General features: G+C 46.8%; 2 protein-coding genes across 2 annotated transcripts; one reads left to right on the plus strand and one right to left on the minus strand.

Annotated features, from left to right (window-relative positions):
• The first annotated feature begins 2,918 nt into the window (after positions 1 to 2,918).
• aig1 (androgen-induced 1 (H. sapiens)) lies at positions 2,919 to 18,732 on the plus strand. The gene is made up of 6 exons (XM_070986952.1): positions 2,919 to 3,238; positions 6,803 to 6,958; positions 10,133 to 10,234; positions 17,017 to 17,132; positions 17,607 to 17,773; positions 18,214 to 18,732. The coding sequence occupies exons 1-6, from the start codon at positions 3,098 to 3,100 to the stop codon at positions 18,231 to 18,233; spliced, it is 702 nt and encodes a 233-aa protein (XP_070843053.1). The 5' UTR covers positions 2,919 to 3,097; the 3' UTR covers positions 18,234 to 18,732.
• Positions 18,733 to 22,000: 3,268 nt separating this feature from the next.
• Positions 22,001 to 23,615, minus strand: adat2 (adenosine deaminase tRNA specific 2). The gene is made up of 6 exons (XM_070987513.1): positions 23,394 to 23,615; positions 23,037 to 23,141; positions 22,602 to 22,752; positions 22,372 to 22,478; positions 22,171 to 22,243; positions 22,001 to 22,056 (listed from the first exon to the last, which is right to left on the minus strand). The coding sequence occupies exons 1-6, from the start codon at positions 23,487 to 23,489 to the stop codon at positions 22,028 to 22,030; spliced, it is 561 nt and encodes a 186-aa protein (XP_070843614.1). The 5' UTR covers positions 23,490 to 23,615; the 3' UTR covers positions 22,001 to 22,027.
• Between the last annotated feature and the right edge of the window lie 178 nt (positions 23,616 to 23,793).

The raw sequence follows: 23,793 nt of genomic DNA on the forward strand, positions 1-23,793 counted from the left end.
ACACACACACACACACACACACACACACACACACACACACACACACACACACACACACACACACACACACACACTCCAGCTTCTTCTCGTGGATACGAGGGAAAATATTCCGCCAATCATTCCGACATTTTCCACAAAACTCTTCCAAACCCCAAACAAGCAGCATTAAAATCTTTCTCCCACAACAAGGTTACTGGTTTGAATCCCTGATCTGAACGAGTAACTGTGTCTTCTCAAAGCAAATGAGATGCCCTTCAGCAAGGCAGCCAATCCCGTAAGCATCTCCAGCAGAGCTGCTCGGTGGCCGGCTGAGTATGGTCTTTTTTTTGGTCACTTTTTAATTTCACTTATTGACTTGAAGGAGTTTGAACTCTCTATCTCCACAAGCTTTACTGCTGAGAGCAGGTGGAAGTCCCACATCTGGATCATCACTAAAACCTAACAAGAGTCACTTCACAGCGTTACGACCCAAATATGTTCCCCTCTGACAGTCCGTGATGAGCCTGTTTGGCCGTGCTGATTGATATAGCTGTTTGTGATGACTGTTGTGATGACTTGTGCAGTGATCTGAAAACAGAAGGTTAATGTCAGCGACAGCACAGACAGTGTGGTAACTGGAGACCGTCATCAGCAGAAAAACATAATGCTGTTTGTTCAGTACACATGCCAATGAAAGCCTGAACAGATGTTTCTGACCCCTGGTAGAAAACATACGTTAAGCCAATGATGTGCTGCATTCAGCAGCAACATTAGCTTCATTTAAAGTCTGTCCACCTGATGAACGTCAGCACAGTACTCACTCTCTTTTTGCTCCGTTTTTGGTCTCGACCGACTCCTGAAGGAAACGTCCGGCTCTTTAGCTGCCAAATGCTCCATTATGCTGACCAGCTGGTCTCCAACTGTTTGGTGCTGAGCAGGTACAGTAGCGTACAGACGGGTTTTTAGAGCTGAAAAAAGCCGCCTGCTGTGGTTGAGAAAGGTGCTACAGCGTGAGCGGAGGGAGCGATGGCGTCCACGCAGGAGGCGTTTCCAGCTCTCATGCTTCTATTGTAATCAATCCCGCTGTCTACAGAGGCCGCATTTCAGTTTCGCTATCGGCATGTAAACACAACCTGATGCATATTTTTACACTTCACGCTGTAAAAACGGGAGGCGTAGCATGAGCAGCGTGTTAGCCTAAGGCCTCCCTTCACCGACCTGTGTAGGCTGCTGTATTCAGACGTGGGACAGAAAAAATGTGGCTGAAAATGTTTCTGTGCAGACAGACCGTCAAGTCTATTTTCTCCTATTTTACATCAGTAACCACAACGATTGTGCATTGAGGCCTGAGGGCTGCTGAAACGTGGGTGGCCTACACTCGATACTGTGCCTGAACGCATCCTGTACAGACACAGTGTGAACTGAAATAGTAAAGTTGTCGGCCGCACAGAAAATCAATGAGCTGAAGCCGGATATCAAGCTCTGTCGAGCTGAGGGGAGATTCAGGTGATAATTCATCACTGTGACTTCATGCTTCATGTCAAACAAACTGCAACAGAGACAGTAAATATGGATGCAAGCATGCGACCTCCATCATGTGCTGGACTTTGTCCTAGAGTCACAGGCTGATCCCTGCGGCGGCCGGCGTGATGAAAACATGACTTCTGTATCACGTACATGAAGGCTGAGTGCATGTTTGGCATGTTAACATTCACGACAGGCTGGTGTAATTCAGATCTGTGTCCATCCATCCATAAACCAGCTCTGCAGTCAGCGTCGCCGTGGCAACAGCATCACCTCTTTCCTTGCCTGCTGGGGATCTTTTTTTATGCTGATCAGCATCGTCTCTCTTTCTCTCCTCCACTTCAGATCGGTTCATTTTTATTTCAGCGGCTGCTTCATCGGCCGGCCAAAAAAAACACAGACATGATGAATTTTCTTTCATTCTGTTCGGAACAAATTGTACAAATATGAGCTGTATCATCAGTGCAAGTACATGACAAAACGCAGTCCACCTTAAAACTGGCAAAACTAAGAAATGAGAAGGAGAAAACAACACGAAGGATCATTTACTATTCAGCAGTATTTAACACAAATGACCTCATTTAGGCTAAAACAACACACACACTCCTTTAAATGGCATTCACTGGCACTGACATGCTGTGTTTAATGACTGCTACTGTGACTGTACTGTAAATGTCATGTACATTTACAGAATAAGTACTACAACGTACCCTCTGTGTACATGTATCTGACTGAAACAGGCGACAACATGTCATCAAACGTGGCGTTAAGGTGTCATTTGGGGAAATTTTTATTATGAAATAATTAAATTAAATTAAGTTCTAATAATTTGTTATGTGAATTGTATTTCTATGTTTCTGTCTATTTAATAACATTAGTTCATAACATCATAAATATTCATTCATTGACAGTTTGGGGATCCATTGTTTCTATATTATAATTATTACTGTTTTCTGTGCTTATATATTGTTTTTCACGGTGCAATTGTACCAAACACTGTATTTTCTATTTTGTACTCCTTTTTATTGTCTGTTTGTTCTTTTTCTACGTCCCTGCTTTATTCTTATTATTTCTGTCTGTAACAACGTAATTTCCCCAGTGTGGGATCAATAAAGTTATATCTCATCCTAATACAATGCCAGCTTCTATTCAAGAGTTGTCTATTTCACTTCATTTCATTTCAGTCTGACTCTGTAACATAACGTTTGTTAGTTTATTAAAAGCAGGAAACCACCGCTGAATTTAACAAAGGCTCAAATAATTCATACAGTCTAATGTGTGTGAGGCCAGACATTAACACTCAGATGGTTATACTGAACGCACTAAGCTAAATTTAACACATAATTATAAAACCAAAAACTGGATCAAAGACGCAGGCGGGCCGTCTGTGCCCGGGCTGCGCGCGCTCCCCTCCCCCTTGCATCGTCATCATAACACGGAAGCAGTCTTCAGACTGAGGGGAGCAGGAGAGGCGCAGACACAGGCAGGGAGGTGAAGACAGGTGAAATCAGGGTGAAAGCCAAGCAGAGGCAGGGACAGGGACAGGTGCAGAGACGTGCAGGTACACAGGGAACAAGGACAGAGCGCGAGCATCATGGCGCTGATCCCCTCGCAGGTTCTCCGGGTCGCCATCCTGCTGTCTTATTTCTCCATCCTGTGCCACTACAAAGCTCTGGACATGCCGGCGCACCAGACCTACGGAGGCAGCTGGAAGTTCCTGACCTTCATCGACCTGGTAGGAATTCACGCTTCGCCCTCATTTCACTTCACAGAGACGCCGCATAGTGCCGTGATCAGATTTGAATGATTATTCAGCGCTTCCGCCTCCTTCCGCTCCTTGTTCCGGTCTCACATTCGTCGTGAACGACAAAGGGGGTCGTAAAATTGTAGTAATTTACACTAAATTGCGTCTGGAGTCGCTTTTGAAGCCCCCAACGTGGCTGACCGTTGGGCTCAGTGTGTGTGTGCGTGTGTGAGCGCGCGCTGAACCGGAACAGGTGCTGCGGTACAGAACGTAACCTGTCACAGACGGTCCGCGGGAGCGCGCCGCGCGCACACCATCAGTTATAACAGCTCGAAGAGGCTGTGCAGCTCCTGAAACTGAGTGTGTCATCCATCCATCTCTCTTTCTGTCCCTCTGTCCGTATTTCCACCAAAAAACACACAAACTGAAAGAGATGAAACTGTTATAAAGATAATAAAATATTCTGCATTTGTTTCAAAAAAACAAACGTATTCTTCGTCTTCTTGTACAATCCTCTTTCAAACAGCTTCGCAAAGCATGTATGGACAAAGAGGAAGACGATAATAATAATAATAAATTTAAAAAAGAAGATAAATAAATGGACTTTGGGGATGCAGCCCACTGAGAATAAAGGGAAACGTAACTGATATATATTTGATTTGATAGATATTGTTCATCAGCATTAACAAACGATGTGCAGAAAGCTTCTGGTATCCGTGTCCTTCATGTTAAAGCGTCTGTGTGAGACAGCTGAGGGTCAGCACACGCTGGCCTTCATAGCCAGTGTTATGGATTCTGAAGTGAAATTAAATTAAGGACTATAACGAGCTATAACGAGCAGCTGAATTGGAGGAAGACGCAAACACACAGCTCCCAGTCATCCCAAACAATGCACGCATACATTCACAAAGAGGCCGCTCAGTCTCGACTGATCCTGTCAGCCACAAACATTCGTTCACAAACAACATGTTGTTTTTAGCATCAGCATCACCGGCGATGTTAGCCCGCTGTTAGCAAAGCATTCCTTCATCCTGTAAGAGAAGAGCAGCTACCTGTGTGTGTGTGTGTGTGTGTGTGTGTGTGTGTGTGTGTGTGTGTGTGTGTGTGTGTGTGTGTGTGTGTGTGTGAGTGTGTGAGAAACAGCTGTGTCATATTTTCCACATTAGACCTCTCGTCCTGGTTAACTGTGCTGTTAATGACCTGTACACACCAGCAGCCAGGAAACACACACACCACTACATCTGGCTCCTAATCATACTGTGTGTGTTTGTGTGTGTGTGTGTGTGTGTGTGTGTGTGTGTGTGTGTGTGTGTGTGTGTGTGTGTGTGTGTGTGTGTGTGTGTGCGCAACATGAAGCCCTTCAAACAAGCCCTACACTGTCACTGAAACGCACACATGATTGCCACAAGTTCCACAAATGCAGGCTCTTTGATAATGTGCATGTGCTTCATCGCTAGCTGAGTTCTCATAGAAACCCATTATTTATGTAGCAGTGAAGCTAATTTTGGTAGTTTATTGGACTGACACACATTTCTGTTAAAAGGCACACACGAGCGTGCACAGAGGTAACAAGCAACACCCACACACATCGAATAAGGTGCTATTTTCAGACAAAAGGATGATATGCACACACACACACACACACACACACACACACACACACACACACACACAGGAGGAGGATTAGCATCTGATAGCATCCTCTCCATCTTTCTTCAGAGAGAGGGTCACATCCTTCCTATTGATGGGAGTGTTTCATGACACAGAGGAGCTGCTTTCTCTCGCCACAGTTCACATAACATCCTACTGCTGGATTTGAGTATTTAAGTGAAGTATTTTTGGTGTTTTTTGGTGGTATCATACTGTGTATATTGCATATTGATTAGGCGACTGAAATAGAATTCACATCCAACTATTTTCAAAAGTGATTTATCGTCATTTTCAAGCTAAAAAATTTGATGCTTTTCTTTGTCATTTCTGACAGTAAATGATGAGTTTTTGGGTTTTGGACTGTTGGCTGGACAAAAGAAATAATTTGAAGACATCGCTTCAGGCTCTGGGACAATATGTTGAGCATTTTTCACATTTATCAGACATTTTCTAGACTAATCATTAGCTGCAGCCTCCCCTTTGCTGTTTATTTAGCTTATTTATAGCTTCATTTCTCAGCGTCCTTGCATCTCACCCTCATTAAAATAGCTGCTGGTGACGTATCTTGAATTCCTTTCAGTTTTATTGAATGTGGACAGTGTTAAACCAGATACACAGCTGCAGTATGTGCTGCCTTTTAAATGGAACTGGTATTTTCAATAGTAAGACCTCAAGTACAGGATATATTTGGCGTTCAAGTGGTTTAATGCTGTTGCTGGGTGACTGGCAATGAAATGCAAATGGCGTTGCTCCGTTTGAAAGACAGCACATGATTTTGTGTTTTTTGGATTTCAGCTTCAAGTTTAGGAAAAATACCCCCCAAAAAACGCAAAAAAAAGACAAAAACTTCTTCCTCCCATGGGGTCTGTTATTAAAAAAGGCGTATAGTAAAGTCTTGAATACTCGTCGTTCAGATGGACTGTTAGTGTGAAAACTGCAATCATGACCTGCACTGGTCATGATGCTAATGCTATGATTAGCGCTAATATATAACGAAATGTCTTCAAGCGATGTTGGCCGTCAACTTCATGAAACTTAAACTGAACACTGAATTTTGTCGTGACTCACCTCAAAAACACTCAAATCTGCAAACAGACACTTACATTTATTAGCATCGGCCGCTCTCTGCACAGCATCTCTGCTGGACTCGGCGTGCTAACAGCTGAGCTAAACATGTGCTTCATGTGATGCTGGGAGTTTAGAAACATGAAACGCTCTGACTCCAGAAAGCATAAGCAGATAAAGTGTCACTAGCTGAGAAGGTAGAGAAGGTTTGCTGTAGCTGCTGTCAGGAAGACGCTCCCCTGAGGCTAATGACCATAAATCTGCTAATGAAAACAGGAGCGCTGTGTTCATGTGCCCTCTGAAAACAACGGTAATCACAGAATCGACGGGAATTGAAATTGGTTGCGGTATCAAAAGGTTTCATTATGCTGCGCAGTAAAACAGTAAAAAGTCGACGGAGTTCCTGGAACGTCACAGCGTAGGCTCACTTAGCACGTTTGTGGTGAATAAACACAGACCACAAACACTCTGGAGGCCATATTTGCGTAACAAACCATCAAAGCCGCTGTTTCCTGCCCGATGCTGTGTTGAGGATGTTGAAATGACTTTGGGGCAACGTTTGAAATTACTGACTGAAGCAGACGAAGGCGAGGCAGGTTAAGGAAGAGCTGGGGCGCCACGGACTGCGATGATGGCTTTGATTGCAGTGTAGCTTTCATGTCTGGCCGCCCTCTGTCATCGCCTCCGTCTCCTCCTCCCCGAACTCTTCTTCTTTTGCGTCTTCCTCTGAAAAACGTGTCATCTTAAGCTCTGTGTCTCTGGCCCTCCTGGTCTCTCTGAAGCGTTTGTCATGTGAAACTGTGCTTGCTGAGCTCTCTCGGCCTCTCTCCCTCTCTGCAGGTGATCCAGGCGGTGTTTTTCGGAGTGTGTGTCCTGATCGATGTGTCCAGTCTGCTGACGAAGGGAGGCGACAGCAGGGAGCAGGAGCGACAGCTGAGGAAGCTGATTGGCTTGAGGGACTGGATGATGGCTGTGCTGGCCTTCCCTGTCGGAGCGGTGAGGGGATGGATGCATGCAGCCGAACACACGCACACGCACGCACACACACACACACACACACAATGGCCGGGGGAAGGATCAGCCTGGCTTGCAGGAATCAAAGGCTTGACTTATGCGTTTGCAGTTTAATCAGCTTCCTCTCGCTCCCCCTCTCTCCTCGCTCTTCTTCGGTTTCTCTCTGAAGTGAGGCCCAAATGTCGACTCAGGAGGCTTTTCCTCTGTCGTAAGGCTGAAAAGACATTTTGTGAAGTCAGCATGTGGACGTCACAAGTGCCAACAGGGATGCATTTACACCTAACCTCGCTTTTGTTCCGTGAAGCCGTCGGGTTTGGACATCAGAGGAATCCCGTCATCTTCTCTGTAGCGAGCGAACGGTTTCTTTATCATGACGCGTTTGTCGAGAATCATGATGAAGCCGGCCTGTTAAACTCAGCCAGCTCGCTCTGCATCTTCAGCGGCTGCAGGGCATTAGCATTAGCGTTAGCTTAGCTACGCTCTCTAAGCTATTAGCTGAGTCCTGCCTGCACTGCAGCTTTTCCTCTGAACGGATGTTTCCAGTGCGGCTTCATGTAAATAAATGAAATGATTGTGTACATTCGCCTGTATGTCTTAATGCCAAACTAATTACAACCTACTACACCCATTGAAACCCCTGACGCTGCGTAGATGTTTGGCTGACTTCCTAGCATGAGGAAACTATTCATAGTTCAGTTTAAAAACAGTTTGTGCCCAAAGAAACTTGTGAAGCGCAGTTTGAGAGCACAGTGACGCCGTTGTTGAGTTGCGTCTGAACGGGCCTTGAGGGGGGACGTGAGGATTGGACGTAAGACTTCGGTATTACAAGAGAATCAGCTCATTTATTTGCCTTGGTCAGCCCAGGGCTCCCACAAGAAGACGTCAGGTTTGAGGGTTTTATTTAACAGCAACAATAAACTATTCAGCGGTTATATTAAGACTTGATATCCATGTATGAGGGGTGGTGCTGCTGGTATTTAAAGATTCAAAAATGAGGCAATAACTCTCTGAACTCCACAGGGGATTTGATGGAGCTGTAGCACGTTAACCTGTAACAGGGTTTATGGTTTGAGGTCCGTTTAACTTCTCAAAAATGAAGAAAAACAGTGAATAATCATTAACAATCAGACAAGTGCAGAGCTCATGAATCAGATAGGAAATGGAAAATTAATCTACAACCATTCAGAAAGCAGAACTCGCCTAAAGGTGCATTTAGAGCTGCTCTGGAGCTTTCAGCCACATCACATGGTCTTCATCAGCAGACTGAGCTTTCAGTGAGCTGCTGAGGGCTGAGGATGAACTTTGGTTTAAGTCATTGATCAAAACTAAAGCTCCTCATTCAGACTTGGTGACTGCGAGGATTTGCTGCTTTTCTCTGTTTTGTGTCGCTGCAGATTAAACATTCTTTGGACTGTCGGGGAAACAAAAAAGCAAATCAAACAAGTGACCAAAGGTGAAAATAACTGGTTGTATGTGAAGGTGTTGGTAACATATCCAGCAGCTGCAGCCGTCAGTGGACCCTCAGCACCTCCTCTCTGTGGACCCTCAGCACCTCCTCTCTGTGGACCCTCAGCACCTCCTCTCAGTGGACCCTCAGCACCTCCTCTCTGTGGACCCTCAGCACCTCCTCTCAGTGGACCCTCGGCACCTCCTCTCTGGATTCGCAGTTAAATCAGGCCGCGAATACACAGAACGAACAGTGTCGAGTTGTCCTCTGTTGCTTCAGACAGTCAGACGGTGACCTCTGTCTGGTCCTCAGGCTGTTCTCACAACGCTGGCAGACTCACATGGTCCTGCCTCTCTCTCTCTCTCTCTCTCTCTCTCTCTCTCTCTCTCTCTCTCTCTCTCTCTCTCTCTCACACACACACACTTTTATTCAAGATTTGAGCTGGCGAGGTGCCCTCTAGCCGCCGCACTGAGCCACTCGTACCACTGTCTGACCACAAGCACATCCTAGGTTTCGACACACGTGTACACACACATGTTTGTACTTCTAGTGCCATCCAGTCTGTCTGACACACACACACACCTATAGAAGCAGTCAGCTGGCATGGTGCCGTGTGTGTGTGTGTGTGTGAGTTGGGCACAGAGTTCAGTTTACACACGGCACAATAGACACGATTATCACCGCAGCTAACGTCTGGAAACCCAGCCTGGCTGATATGGAAAGAGTGTGTGTGCGTGCCTGTGTGTGTGCGTGGTTCTGTGTGTTGTAGGCTTGCATGAGTGTGCAGGAGCGTATGTTACACGTGTGTGACGGTAAGGGCAGTGTGGATATGTGACGCGCAGGGACAGTGTGTGTGTGTGTGTGTGTGTGTGTGTGTGTGTGTGTGTGTGTGTGTGTGTGTGTGTGTGTGTGTGTGTGTGTGTGTGTGTGTGTGTGTGTGTGTGTGTGTGTGTCGTCTCCACCAGCCTGTTGAAAGCAGAGAACTTGCCGGTCAGGGTACAATAGTGGGGGGGTTGGTTCAGGCGCCCCGAACTGGAACCCAGATGACGGTCAGGTAATTCCACCCCCGTCCTGCAGAACGTAGTCTGGCCCGAGTCCAAACAGTCTGCAGGAGATACATTAGACCAGGAGTTTGTTAGCTTATGGTGCATTCATGGCATGTGGGACGAAAGGTGACAGCAGCTTCACCCGAGGGAACGTTAGCATGCTAACATCCGTCACTTCAATACGTGCAAGCAGGCTAACATGCTAGCATGACCCACACACTGACTTTAAATTAGTTAGAATATAACATTTAGCATGCTAACATTTTTAAAATGCACCGCAGTCTCACCTGTTTGATGAGATTTACCTGCCTGTCCAGGACTGATGTGTCAGCCTCTGTGTTATCACCTCGCTTCTCCAAACGTTGAGCGTAGAAAGGACCAGAACGCAGTATCTTCAGCTGTCTGCGGTTCTAAAGAAAACACTGTCCTTTTGGACATTCTGTCCGTGTGTCCTCATGTTTTACCTCATCAGATTATTTGTATATTGTAATTTATGCTGCTGTTAGAATGCTAACAGCATTAGCTTAACAGTTTTTTCTAACAGCAGCTAACAGCTACACCGTCTTTTGACCGCAGTGAAAATGTTGTTTTTGAAAGGCTAACGTACGTTTGTGTTGTATGACGACTGTTTGCTAACTGTCCTTTCTCTGCTTCCCTCTCTAGTTTGTGGTGTTCACGTTCTGGACTCTGTACCTGTACGACAGAGACCTGGTCTACCCCAGACTACTGGACAACTTCATCCCTCAGTGGCTCAACCACGGCATGGTGAGTCCTTTAATTCCCCGATTCCAGCAGAGACGCTGCTGGTTAATAGATCATTATAATTTGACGTCGCTTCAGGCTGAGTTCACTCTCTAACAGTCCAGTACGATGCTGCACCGAGCTGCCCGCTGCACAGAGGTGCTCTCAGTGACTGCAGCGAATGATTTACCTGTCGGTGTAAGTTTCAACCAATGAGGTGACAGAAAGAATTACCTTGGAAATAGAAAGTGCCTCACTGAGATTAAAAACGTCCAAGCCAAGATTCAGGCAGTATGAGCACTGATGGAGTCTGACCTGACAAATTTAAGGCAGCTCTATAATAAATTAAAACCCACACGCAGTAAATGTATTAAAACCCCTCGATTCATGTGAACTGAGGCGGACACAGTGGAGGGGTTATGTCAGAGTCCTGCACTGGCCTCAGTTTGCTAAACCATACCTGCCTGACACCTGCACAGGAAGAACATCACAGGAGCTGACTCAGCAATTATTTCTGACTGGATTCCAGATGAGACTCGACCCAATAACCAACACAGGCCGTTCAGATAACGTTACAGGAGTGGTACACCCTTTGTTTGCATGTGGTTTTGTTTACAGTATGTAAGTACAGTACACTACAGTACCTGATAGGTGCAGTTTCTGTGGGGTGGGCCACAGGTTCAGTGTCTCCCCCTCTGGTCTGGGAGGACTCCAGGACCCCCAGGGGGAGCTGGATGGTGTTTCTGGGGGCCATGCCTACTCTTCTGGTATCAGAGGATCATGAACTCCATCAAGTACTTGATGAATCTTATCGGAGGTCAGAGCTGCTGCTGGTGAACCTCTGGATTTGAATGTAGTCAGCGGCAGGTCACTGGCTTTGATTCGCCATCAAGAGGAAGCGGTTTAATCTAATGTTTAGACAGCGACGGACACGTCGGCTGACTGATAACACCGTCAGCTGTTTGTGAGTGTGTTTCAATGGGCCTGAGAGATAATCAGAAAATGTTCCAGCACTTTGTCTGTAACATGCAAAACCTCCTCGTGTCGCTTCCGTCTGCCACAGTGGCGTCCTCAGCGCGGTGTCCTCAGCGCAGTGTCCTCAGTGCAGCGTCCTCAGTGCAGTGTCCTCAGCGCGGCGTCCTCAGTGCGGCGTCCTCAGCACAGTCCTCAGCACAGTGTCCTCAGTACGGTGTCCTCAGCACGGTGTCCTCAGAGTGACACAAGATGAGTGTAGTGTTTAAAAACCGATCTCTGCCATAACTCCTCTTCAAGTGAGAGAGAGACAAAGACAGTGTGTGTGTGTGTGTGTGTGTGTGTGTGTGTGTGTGTGTGTGTGTGTGTGTGTGTGTGTGTGTGTGTGTGTGTGTGTGTACGTGTGGTGTGCGTCTCTTCCCGTACTCCAGAAGATGATGTAATAGCTGAGTGGTTGCTATGGCGGCATCACCAAGGACCAAAACAACCAGAACACCACCAACGGGCGTGTGTTCGTTCGTGTGTGTGTGTGCATGCATGCATGCGTGCGTGCGTGTGCGTGCGTGCGTCCGTGAGGGTGTGTGTTAGAGAGATAGAAAACGTGAGAAAGTCTGTATGTGTGTGCCTTTGTGAAACACGTGTGTGTGTGTGTGTGTGTGTGTGTGTGTGTGTGTGTGTGTGTGTGTGTGTGTGTGTGTGTGTGTGTGTGTGTGTGTGTGTGTGTGTGTGTGTGAAAGCCTCGTTGTAAATATTTTGCGGTCTTCCATGGTATCAGTGTTGTTTGTCTATGCCGGCTGCCACGGCAACCCTGTTGCCATTCCCATTGGAGGAGGGAGGGGTCGAGCGATGCAGAGCGAGGAGGGAAAAGGATGAAGAGTGAATCTGCTCCACAGCCAATGAAGTCAGGGAACGTGAGCAATGGTGCGTTCACAGACTTCATGTTATTTTGTTTCATGTTGTAAATTTACGATGCAAAATGGTTCAGGGATCCCAAATCCCCTCATTATATCCCAAACTATTTTGTTCCCTTAGTGCCGCGCTCAGATTTAGAAAAATAATCAATAATTAAGGATTCTGCATATTTAAAGAGCAGAAACAGTAAAAAACAAAAGTTAGCATTAGCTCAGCTATCGATTAACAGTTAATTAAATGATGCATTAGCCACATGTTAGCTTTAGACAGCTAGCATAAAGGTTGGCTTATATTCCCCAAATCAAGAGATTTGGGGAATTTTGCAGAAACGTTGCTTATCAAGCGTAAACATGGGATGCTTTGCTTCTCCATTATTAAGGTTTGGTGCATCAGGGGCTTCACGGACAGGGGAGGGGCTGATCTGCAAACGGATGATGTTTGATTTCAGCGTCAGCGATTGGACGGATATTTCAGCTGTCTGCGATTGGCCGAGTCGCTGGTTGTTTTACTTTTTCTGTTTTTGTCATGTTCCTTTGCCAGGATTTCTTTTTTCTTTTTTCTTCAGAGTGTGCACGTGTGCGTGCGTGCATGTGTGCGTGCGTGCGTGCATGTGTGCATGTGTGCGTGCGTGCATGTGTGCATGCGTGTGTGTGTGTTTTAGCCGTTACTCTCGTAGTTCCAGTTCATGAAGGCAAACCCACACTCAGACGCCACTGACCACACTGGTGTGAATCAGTTTGATTTCCGACGCCACTGACCTGTGACACACACACACACACACACACACACACACACACACACACACACACACACACACACACACACACACACGCACACACACACACACGCTCACACACACTCTCTCTCACTCTCTGTTCCCTTTGTAGTTTTGTTACAAAAGGTCTGCCGGCCGAGGATCAGCTGTGTGTGAACATCTGGTTACACACACCCACACACACACCCACACACACACACACACACACACACACACGCCTGGGATCAGCACTTAACCTTCATCACTTGTGTGCTGGATTTGCATCATTATCACTGCGTGTGTGTGTGTGATTCATGTGATGTGTGACAGCTTCTTGTGTTATTTTTACCTCTGAGGCGTTCACTGACTCACGCAGGTTGAAGCAGTAGAATAATTGTTATTCATCTTCCAAACAGCTCATAGTAAACAAATACCAAAGGCTCTCCACGATGCTTTAGTGGATCCTCAGTTTAACGTTCAGCTGCTGTCGGACTACAGGTTGACGTGTTTAACACCAGAGTACTTTCAGAGTTTCTTTATTTTTTTCATATCGTCAGGCAGTTTTTTTGCACACCTCTGAATCAGACAAACTTTTAATTGGACCAGTCACGACTGAGGATCTGGGAAGCCTGCAGGTCCAGGTCTGAAGCTCAGCACCAATCGATGTTTGAGCATCATCTTCGTCATGAACACTTAACATTTCGGATAAAGATCTCACATTTTCACGGAGACACGGTTTGTAAAGTGGCTCAAACATCAGCCGACATGACGTACGCTGATGTGTCTGCAGCGAGCGGCGAGGACAGAAGCGCAGGACCGTGAAGGCCTCGTCACGTTGGACCCGTCTCTTTGACTTTGAAGGGTTCTGGTGCTTCTGCAGATCCACACACAGTTTCCCAGAGTGTGTTTTTTGATGGAGAGTGGAACAGGTTTGTCCTCCTGCGACACGATAAGCTCCTTAAGTGAGAAAACTGTTGAGAAAAGTGTCAACAGGAGGCTTTCATTTGATTTTCAGGGTTCAAGTGGAGTTCAGCTGAGAAAGCTTTATCGGTGCAGGGACTGTGGACGGAGCGGCGAGCTCTGCGTCAGCTGCTGCTCTCTGACCCCGTGAACTCTGAAGAACCCACCGGTGGACTCGTCCTCCTCATCTCATGTTGTGAGGCTTCTTCCAAACCCGCAGAAGTTTATTTAAAAATCCTCTGAGGACACGAACGTTTCCAAAGACCCCAAGACTGTCGGTCTGACTTCACTGAATATTCTGATTTCACGTTCTGCTGCAGCTATGAAAATAAGACGTGCAGGGCTTTAATATCGTCGGTAACGCAGGCAGCTGGAAGAGTGTTTGCTTAAATTTAAATAAAGTTTAGGGTGAATTTAAGGGGAAATTAAGCGTCGTCTTCTCATCCCGGCTGAGTTCACAGTTCGGCGTTAATGCCTTGCTCGAGAGCGACTCCGCAGCGTGCGATGTCACATTTCCAGGTGTTGTTTTCCGTCAACCTTCTGCAGCAGCTTCAGCCGTCTGTCGACCCGGTGGCCCTCCCCTCGGCCGCGTGACCCCGCCCGCCCCCCCGCTGCGCATCTCTGCGTGAAATGGTTTGTCCCGTTTTTAGCCCCAGACCACAGGATTGAACCACCGCTGTTTGCCGAAGAGGGGGGATTTTCCACCGAGGCAGAAAGCTGGCTGCTCGAGTGAAACCGCAAACCTCGGGGGGGGGGGGGGGGGGGCAGACACAGAGAGGGAGGACAACAAAGAGAGACAGACCTAGAAACAAAAATAGAGAGAGAGGGACAGCGAGGATAAAGGGAGTATTATTTACGAGCGGCAAGTCCTCAACTGAGACTAAACTTAAACACGACCAAGAGACTGGAATTCCACTGAGGCACTCTGGGTAAAAGTGCAGCGTCAGGGCGTGTGTGTGTATGTGTGTGTGTGTATGTGTGTGGAGTATAATGATGGGAGGGAAACCTAGAATTTAAGACCCCAGGAGAGAGAGAGCTATTCTGTCCTTCTCGGAGATGTTGTTCCTCTTGTTAGTTTGCACAGACTTGGCATCTTCAGTCTGACCTTTCCAAGTCCTCCGAGGGAAGCCGGAGAAGCTGATTGGTCCGAGTCGGACAGTACGGCACTGTGCGGCGCACAAAGCGCTCTGCTGTATCGCATGGACACACGTTTGATTTTCCTTTTAAATCCACTTTGAACGTCTGAGAGCCGTCGCACCTGTCCAGTCATTCTTTAGCAGCACATGAGCAGGTTATGCTCATATCCACGTCTCCCTACAGTTTATAGTGTGTCCTCAATACGCATATAGCCGCCATATCTATGCTGCAGCTCTGGATGAAGGTACGCTGAGGCCGCAGAGGCAACGAGGCCTGTGATTGGATTCAGCTGCAAACAGCGATCCTCTCCCACTCGGGCTGAACCTGATCGGGAGCAGCTCACCTGTGCAGAGCTGCAGCAGTGAACCACCGCACGATCAGACCTTTAGCATCTGTTAGCGCCTTGTGTTGAGCATAAATCCACCTTTAAGCAGCACGTGTGTGCAAATAAAGCATCTGAGCATCTTAAATTATTGAAATATCAAATGGAGTCTGGTGCATCGTCTGTGCTTCTGTTACAAAGTGATTATTTGCTGCATCAGTGACTCAGCTTCATGTCAAATTTTATTGATATTATAAAACCGACGCGTAGCCCAACCTGCCTTCACGCTGCAGCGGCGTTTACACCTTCTGCGGCCCGGCAGCACCAAACCAAACCAAACACTTTTCCATCGTTTCTGAGCGTCAGTCTGGGAATAATTAGCAGATGGAAGAATCCCAGTTGCTGTTTTTCTCATCGCAACGTGACGAGGCCGACCAGCTCGACTGCTGGAGACAAAAGAGCTCAGCGGCCTGACGTCGCCCAGGGTGAACAGTCTGACACACGCACGCACACACACGCACACGCACACACACACACACACACACACACACACACACACACACACACACACACACACACACACACACACACACACACTCTCTGATCTACAGCTGTGTTCCTGAGAGTGCAAATGAGGTAAGAGGTCTCAAATCTGCTGAGACAATTACGCCTGTGTGTGTGTGTGTGTGTGTGTGTGTGTGTGTGTGTGTGTGTGTGTGTGTGTGTGTGTGTGTGTGTGTGTGTGTGTGCGTGTGCGTGTGCGTGTGTGCGTGCCACATTTTGTATGTGAGTGCCCCCTACTGGACAGAGAGTGTAACTCGTGAGTTTGAGGATATTGATTGATTTCTGATATTTGTACAGGTGTGTGTGTGTGTGTGTGTGTGTGTGTGTGTGTGTGTGTGTGTGTGTGTGTGTGTGTGTGTGTGTGTGTGTGTGTGTGTGTGTGTGTGTGTGTGTGTGTGTACTTCTGTCTGATGGTGAGTCACAGCAAACCGATTAAAGACAACTGTGGTGTGTGATGGTGAGAAACAGGATCGCAGTGAACAGCAGCATGTCATGACCTCCATTAAATGTGTTTGTGTGTTTAGACGGACTACACAGATGTCTACACACACACACACACACACACACACACACACACACACACACACACACACACACACACACACACACACACACACACACACACACACGCTGTATATAGAGATGAATGAATAGTTAAAGAGACCAAACTGAGAGTGTGTAACCACTGGGCTGAAGTGTAAAAAGTCCAATTGGTCACATTTTTCTGTACTTCTTCGTTATTTATTTGTCTGTCATAGAGTAAAATAATGTGACAGATGTTTATATCAGACGTTGCAGCACAGATATTTACTGTTCAGTGTAAACAGGCTTTTCAGGCAGGCACTCCTTTCACATTGTGCCTGAAGGCGGAGCGGCTGTCGGGTGCAGTACCACTACTCACCACTAGATGGCTCTGAAAGAAATCATGGGCTCCTTGTAGAGATGGAGGTGTCAGCAGTCAACATCTCTTCTTTGCTGTAGACGTTTCAAACACTGGAAGGATTCTGCAGTGAAGAAGTACTCAGATACTGTAGTAAAAGTACTAATATCACAGTGCTCTACTTAAGTAAAAGTATTACTAGCAAAAAATACTTTAAGTACTCATGTTGCAGTAAAATGTTCCTTGTCAGTGTTTTTCTGCTGTTTGTGGACTGATATCACTGCTCCTCTGTCGTTCTCTCTCAGCACACCACTGTTCTTCCTTTCATCATCATCGAGATGCGGACCACCCGCCATCGGTATCCCAGCAGGTCGTGGGGTCTGGCTGCCGTGTGCTGCTTTGGCGTGGGATACATCCTCTGGTAGCGAACGCTTCCTCTTTGCAGCTCTCAGTAAACACACCCAGGTTAAAGTTTGGAGGTTCAGTGTTGTTTAGATTAGGCTCAGCTCAGGTTTGTTTGGTTCAGAAAGGTCAAGTGAGTTCAGTTCAACTAATTCAGACCCATTTTTCTAATAGTTTATTTAATTTCAACCTCGCTTAATTGAGTGAATGTGATATTTTATCTAAATTCAGTTCGGTTCAGGAGGTGCTGATTTAAAAACAGGCCAAGTTTTCTCTACTAAATATATATTTTAGTTTGTTTAGTAACTCTGAGGTCCGTCTTATCTTTGCTCAGCTAGTTTAGTCTGGTTTAAACGAGACCTGTTTGAGTTAAATGTAGAATTCATTTTAATTGAGTCTAAAGTTTGAAAAAAGTTTTAAATCTTTAAAGCTGTTGTCCCTAACACAACACGTCCAAACATGTCTCTACCTGTGTGTGTCCCCGCCCGCCCAGGACGTGTTGGGTGCACCAGGTGACAGGTGTGTGGGTGTACCCGGTGCTGGAGCGCATCGCTCCGCTGGCGCGAGTCGTCTTCTTCAGCGTGATGACCGCCGTGATTTGTGTTTTCTACGTGCTCGGAGAAATCCTCAACAGCTACATCTGGGACCAGCCTCAGACAGGTCCGCAACACACACACTGCCCCCCCCCACCGTGGACGAAATGTCCTCACCTCATAGAGACACTCAGGCAGCTGCAGGGCCAAATGTGTGAATCGGAAAAGTCAAAAAAGACAGAAAGAGACAAGAAGAAACAGATGAAGCATATGCAGTCCAGCCGCCTCTCAGTTTCCCAGCCTCACACACACACACACACACACACACACACACACACACACACACACACACACTCCCACATCCATCTGCTCAGCAGGTCAGCAGGTAGCACTCCGCCCACACCAGAGAGAGAAAATCTGTGTGACTTTCTAGACAAGAAGTCTGCAGCCTTGATTTCTAGTCATACCGCCTTAAAATACACACACACACACACACACATACACACACACACACCCTTCACAGTCTGCTGACTTCACAGAGTCCGCTCTCATTTCTCTTCCTCTCAGAAAAGGTCAAAGGTGAGTGATCTTCTCTCGACTGTGCGGGACAGCAGAGGACGAGTCGAGCCCCGCCCGCCCAGGACAGCACAAGAGCAGAGAACAAGCGACCTCTCCGGACGTGGAAAAGACGACCTTTGGACTGTACTCATTACACTAACATGGAAAAAGACAGAAACCATCAGCTAATTGTAAATAGAGGAAAGCGAATGAAAACTCATCGTTTGTTTTGTTTTTCCCTCATTTTTTATTTTTTTGGTTGTTTGTTTTTCGCGACCGAGCTGCATCTGGCTTTACGTGGAGGACTGTGGACGAGACACACAAACATACATCTACACAAACCGTAGAACACGCACATAACACACTCCTGCAGGGACAGAAACACACACACGAACAAAGTTTGTAGTCTGTGAACAAACTCCTTCATAAGCTGCTGTGAAACATCGTCTTTATTCATCTTACGAGTCACGCTCTGTATGTTTGGAAGAAACTACATGTCGGAACAAAACCAATAAAGTCTGAGTGGAAAATTTAGTCCAGTTTGGATCCTGATTTCAACAGGATCCGACCTGAAGAGGGTCCGCCTCGGCTCTGCGGCAGGTCTGCTGTGAACTGAGAGAACAGGACGAAGAAGAGTCTCAGGTAAGACGAGCAACACGCTGCACCTTCGCCAGCTTCACCTGACAGCATGTCGCCGCCGCCTCGCTAATTCTGATGAAACGATGTGGAAGATGGCTGCTTGGTGTTAAACAGGAAATGACGGATTAGATGATCTCTGGACGGACGGAAAAACAGACAGGTGTGTTGATCAGTGAGAGGACAGAGCAGGAGAAGAAGACAACAGGAAGAACAAAAGGAGGAAGGAGGGAAACGAGCAGGACCCGAAGGATGGAAGGAAAGGGGAAAGAGAGGAAGCAGGAAGTGGGTGATTCTATGATAAGCAACTGAAAGAAGGAAGAGGGGGAAGAAAAAACAAGCAGCAGGAAGGAAGGAAGGAAGCAGGAAGGGAAGTTGTAGAAGAGAATAAACATGAAGGAAATGAGGAGGAAGGAGAGGAAAGGCATGTTGGTTAGTCGGACAGATGACAGGAGGCGTCCTCACTGGAAAAACAGCAGCCTGATTGGTTGTTTATGCAAATGCGACAACCAATGCAACAGCTTCGTCGGCTGTATGACCTTTACTGTCCAGGTGGCAGATCAGGAAGTGCTCACGAGGTCATTTTAGGTAGAAAGTACAGAGAAGGGACTCTGTGTGTGTGTGTGTGTGTGTGTGTGTGTGTGTCTCTCTCCTGTCGGGAAGTTGACAACAGGCACCTGATGACTTCATGTTTGGCCTCAGCTTCGCTCTCATTGGGTCAAAGTGTCGAACAGGAGGAGAAATTATTAAACAGATTTTAGCCAATCCTCCTAACGGCTTTTCCAGCTCTTCGTCACCATGGCAACCTAAACTTCAGACACATTCGGCCTGTGGAGTGAACGCTCATACATTCACCACGTTAGAGAGCAGAACAGAGACGAGAGTCGTCCAGATTCAGACGAGACAAAACGCAGCCTGTGGACGCAAATGACAGAAGGGAACGAGAGAAACCGCTAACAGAAGCTAGCCTGAAGCTAACAGTGGATTCCTCAAGAAGAAGACGCTGAAAAGACGAAGGATGAAATGAAGACAGATGTGTGGCTGCCAAAAGCACGAAGAAGTAAACTAAACTGAGGCACTTGTGTGCGTTTCATTCCTCCCCCGGCGCTGAGCAAGACGGGTGGAGGGTGATGAAGATCATTAGTCAGTTTCCTCCTTTTTTCTTTAGGTGAAACCACAAAACACATCAGCACTTCCTGTCAAACCAACCCCCCCCCCCCCCCCCCCCACGTAACGCAACAACAACAATCCCCACCCCCCAGGTCATTTAGTGAAATAATAAAACAGAAACTTCATTTTCTCTGGCAGCGATGTTCTTTCACCTTCACACAATATGACATGTCATGTTGCATCGCTTTCTCTACTGTGTGTGTGTGTGTGTGTGTGTGTGTGTGTGTGTGTGTGTGTGTGTGTGTGTGTGTGTGTGTGTGTGTGTGTGTGTGTGACTCCTCATGTCAGTTTGGAAAGGAGGTTTTGACACAACACACTCTGTTCATTAGCACCTAACAGCTAACTCTGCACTGCTGTGTGTGTGTGTGTGTGTGTGTGTGTGTGTGTGTGTGTGTGTGTGTGTGTGTGTGTGTGTGTGTGTGTGTGTGTGTGTGTGTGTGTGTGTGCGTGCGTGCGCTCTCTTCAGTAACACGTCAGCTCCTCCACTCTGAGGTGACACATTAAAACATTCTGGAATATTCTGCTCTGCATTAATTAGCATAGATTTACATGCTAACGAGCAGAGAGGAGCTGGACGCCGGCACGTGTTTGAGTGAGAAGGAAGGCCACAGGAAGTGAGAGGAAATGATGCGTTTATGTGAAATGTCTTGTGTCTGCGTTAAGAGGAAGTAGAACAAGGGTTAAAGGAAGAAACAGGTGGTGAAACATTATAGAAAGGGAAGCAGGAAGGAGGGCAGGAGGGAAAAACTGCTGATGTAAGAAAGAAAAGAGGGAAGGAAATAATGAGAAAGGAAGGATGGCAGGAAGGAAGGAAGCAGGGTAGAAAGGGTGAAAAGGGTAAGAGACATGATGAAAAGAAAGAAGGAAGGAAAGAGGTTGAGGAAGCAAATAAAACAGGATGGAAGGAAGTACAAAACAAGAGAGGAAGGAAATATGAAGATGAGAAATGAAAGAAAGCAGGAAGAGCAGCAAAAGGAAGTAGAAAATGGGTGAAATGGCCAAAAGCAAAACAAACTGATAGAGTAAACAAAGAAAGGAGGAGGAGGATGAAAAAGATGTAGAAAGACAAAGGTGGTGGAAAAGGGGTGGAGGAAGGCAAGAACTAGGAAGGAAGGCAGGAAGGGAGGAAGCAGGGAGGGAAGTTGTAAAAGCATAATAATATTAGAAATGAACAAGGAAGATAGGAAGGAAGGAAGGAAGGAAGGAAGGAAGGAAGGAAGGAAGGAAGGAAGGAAGGAAAAGAAGAGAGAGTGTGAAAGACAAAATGTCTCCTTTGCTTTGTTGGACTAAGTGGGAGTTAAAAAAAACAGTGAGACACCTGAAAAACACACATACACACACATACACACACATACACACACACACACACACACACACACACACACACACACACACACAGGCATGCAACAGTATACACTGTGTGTGTGTGTGTGTGTGTGTGTGTGTCTGTCTGAGAGGAAGTGAAGTAACTATGAAGTCTGAACTGTGTCACTGTGTGTGTGTGTGTGTGCATGTGTGTTCTGAGCAGTTGTGAAGGTCACTCCTGCAGAGAAGCGCTACACACACACACACACACACACACACACACACACACACACACACACACACACACACACACACACACACACACACACACTTTCTGTCTGGTTTAACACTGACAGATCTGTGTGGTTAGAAAATGAAATTCTGCTTCTTCTGAACTTCCTTCAGCTGATCATGTTCATTGATTACACTTTAACTGTGTGTGTGTGTGTGTGTGTGTGTGTGTGTGTGTGGATGTCATTCATGAGAAGCTGATGGTGAGGAGATACGAGGTTTATCACTGGAAACAGCTTCCTAAACGGGACGGCAGCTGGTCTGCTGCGCCCCCTGCTGGCAGACCGACAGAACAGCAGCTTGTGTTGAAGGAAACATATAAGTGACACACAAAAATATTTATAATGTCATTTATTCAAGTTAAAAAAGACAAAAACAATCAGTTTAAAGACAGATCTGCAGCTGATTGGTCCAGGAGAGATCAGTCCTTCCTGGTTTTGGGTTTCGGGGCTGAAAAAGACAGAAAGTGAAGAATTCTGTTAGAGAAGGTGAAAGAGGAGGGAAGAGGAGGAAATGAAGGAGGAAGAGAGGAGAGAAAAGAAGAAGAGGAGAGTTTGTGATCACCGTTCGGATTCTCCTGTTTGTAGAAAGTCTTCAGCAGCTCCACAGCTTCTTCTGCTCTGTGGCCTGAAACACACTGAAAACACACCGTGAGGCCAAAAGTTTGTGGACGGCCTGAGTTTGAAAGTGGCTGCAGGGAAACACCAGAAACATTTAGAAACAAGCAAAACACACAGGAAACACAGCAGTTAGACGAAGGCGGACCTTGAAGGTGGACCCAGTGTGAGGTAAGTGTGCAGAGGAAACGTCCACGACTGAACCGCAGCCTCCGAAGCGCTCGTTCCTGCAGCCGTACACGACCACGGGGATGTCTGACAGCTGGTGAAGGAACGACAGCTACACACACACACACACACACACACACACACACACACACACACACACACACACACACACACACACACACACGTGCAGCAGAGGCTGGTGCAGGATACTGAGCAGGCGCAGCGCTGCAGCACACATGATGCACGGCTCCACGGTGACGTACAGCGCCGTCCGCTCGCACACGCCGCTCACATCCAGGCTGCCGCGGCGACACCAGTCCAGGAGCTGGTCCAGGGCGACCATCTCAGCGTGGCGAGTGGCCTGACACACACACACACACACACACACACACACACACACACACACACACACACACACACACACACACACACGTTACAGTGTGCATAGCTCAGGGCTCGTGTTCTCTGGAACAGCTGGATTAAACTAATGCCAAACTCCCTTTGAAAAACTCGGGTTTTAAGAGGTGAACTTTGGCTCCAGCAAGCATTAAAGTTTCTGCAGTCAAGAAAAGCTCAATCACATGAGCTCATTTGAATTTGCCTGTAATTAATTGTGCTACTTAAGTCTTTCTTCATCTTCCCTACATTTTTGCTCTCGTTGACTTCATTCCGTCCTCTGCCCACGACTTCATCGTTGTAGACCATCAGACATCCAACCGGCACCTCTCCGTTCTCCAGAGCGTCTTTGGCCTGCGGCAACACATTCACAGCAGGTCAGCGGACAGCAGCAACATGTGGAGGCAGGAAGTGCCGGACACAAAGATCACCTGATGGACTGAAAAATGATCGTTTCTGGATGTATCTGATGCATTTTTAGATTTGTTATGAGGCAAATCGAGGGAAGCTCAAAGTTCAACATCATGTTAGTTAAAACATACTGAAGCACACCTGAGGAAATAATAAGTGTGTAAAATAATTCACCTTTACTGAGGAACTACTCACCATATGAAAAGCGCTGTCCATCCACTTCTCAATTTCCTCATCACTCGGATAAAAAGTCTCCGATGAATCCGCTTTGCTGCCCTCCTCTGTTCCCATTGAAACTGTTCCTACGTAACTTTACTCACCAAACGACCGTGATCTGAGCGCATTTGACGTGTGTTTGTTGGATATTTCTTCACCTTTAAGTTCCAATTTCGTCCATCCTAGTTTACGTGCCATGTATTTACACCGGCAGGGGAAGATAATAGTGGACGGACCAGCTCCAGACATCACTAATCGAATCATCCGATGATGGCACGGCGTATTTGCACGTTCATGCCGATGTATTCGATGCGTCAAGGTGACCACGGTTGGCTGGATGTAAACAGGAAATATGGGCATTTTGCATACAAAATAAAAG

Source organism: Chaetodon trifascialis, chromosome 19 (assembly GCF_039877785.1).
Source record: "Chaetodon trifascialis isolate fChaTrf1 chromosome 19, fChaTrf1.hap1, whole genome shotgun sequence".
NCBI lineage: Eukaryota > Metazoa > Chordata > Actinopteri > Chaetodontiformes > Chaetodontidae > Chaetodon > Chaetodon trifascialis.

Coding starts and splice junctions, on each gene's coding strand:
- adat2 (XM_070987513.1), bottom strand. CDS start 23,489: ATGGGAACAGAGGAGGGCAGCAAAGCGGATTCATCGGAGACTTTTTAT. Junction 23,142..23,393: donor TGGACAGCGCTTTTCATATG/GTGAGTAGTTCC, acceptor GTGTTGCCGCAG/GCCAAAGACGCTCTGGAGAA. Junction 22,753..23,036: donor AAGTCAACGAGAGCAAAAAT/GTAGGGAAGATG, acceptor TGTGTGTGTCAG/GCCACTCGCCACGCTGAGAT.
- aig1 (XM_070986952.1), top strand. CDS start 3,098: ATGGCGCTGATCCCCTCGCAGGTTCTCCGGGTCGCCATCCTGCTGTCT. Junction 3,239..6,802: donor TCCTGACCTTCATCGACCTG/GTAGGAATTCAC, acceptor CCCTCTCTGCAG/GTGATCCAGGCGGTGTTTTT. Junction 6,959..10,132: donor TGGCCTTCCCTGTCGGAGCG/GTGAGGGGATGG, acceptor TTCCCTCTCTAG/TTTGTGGTGTTCACGTTCTG.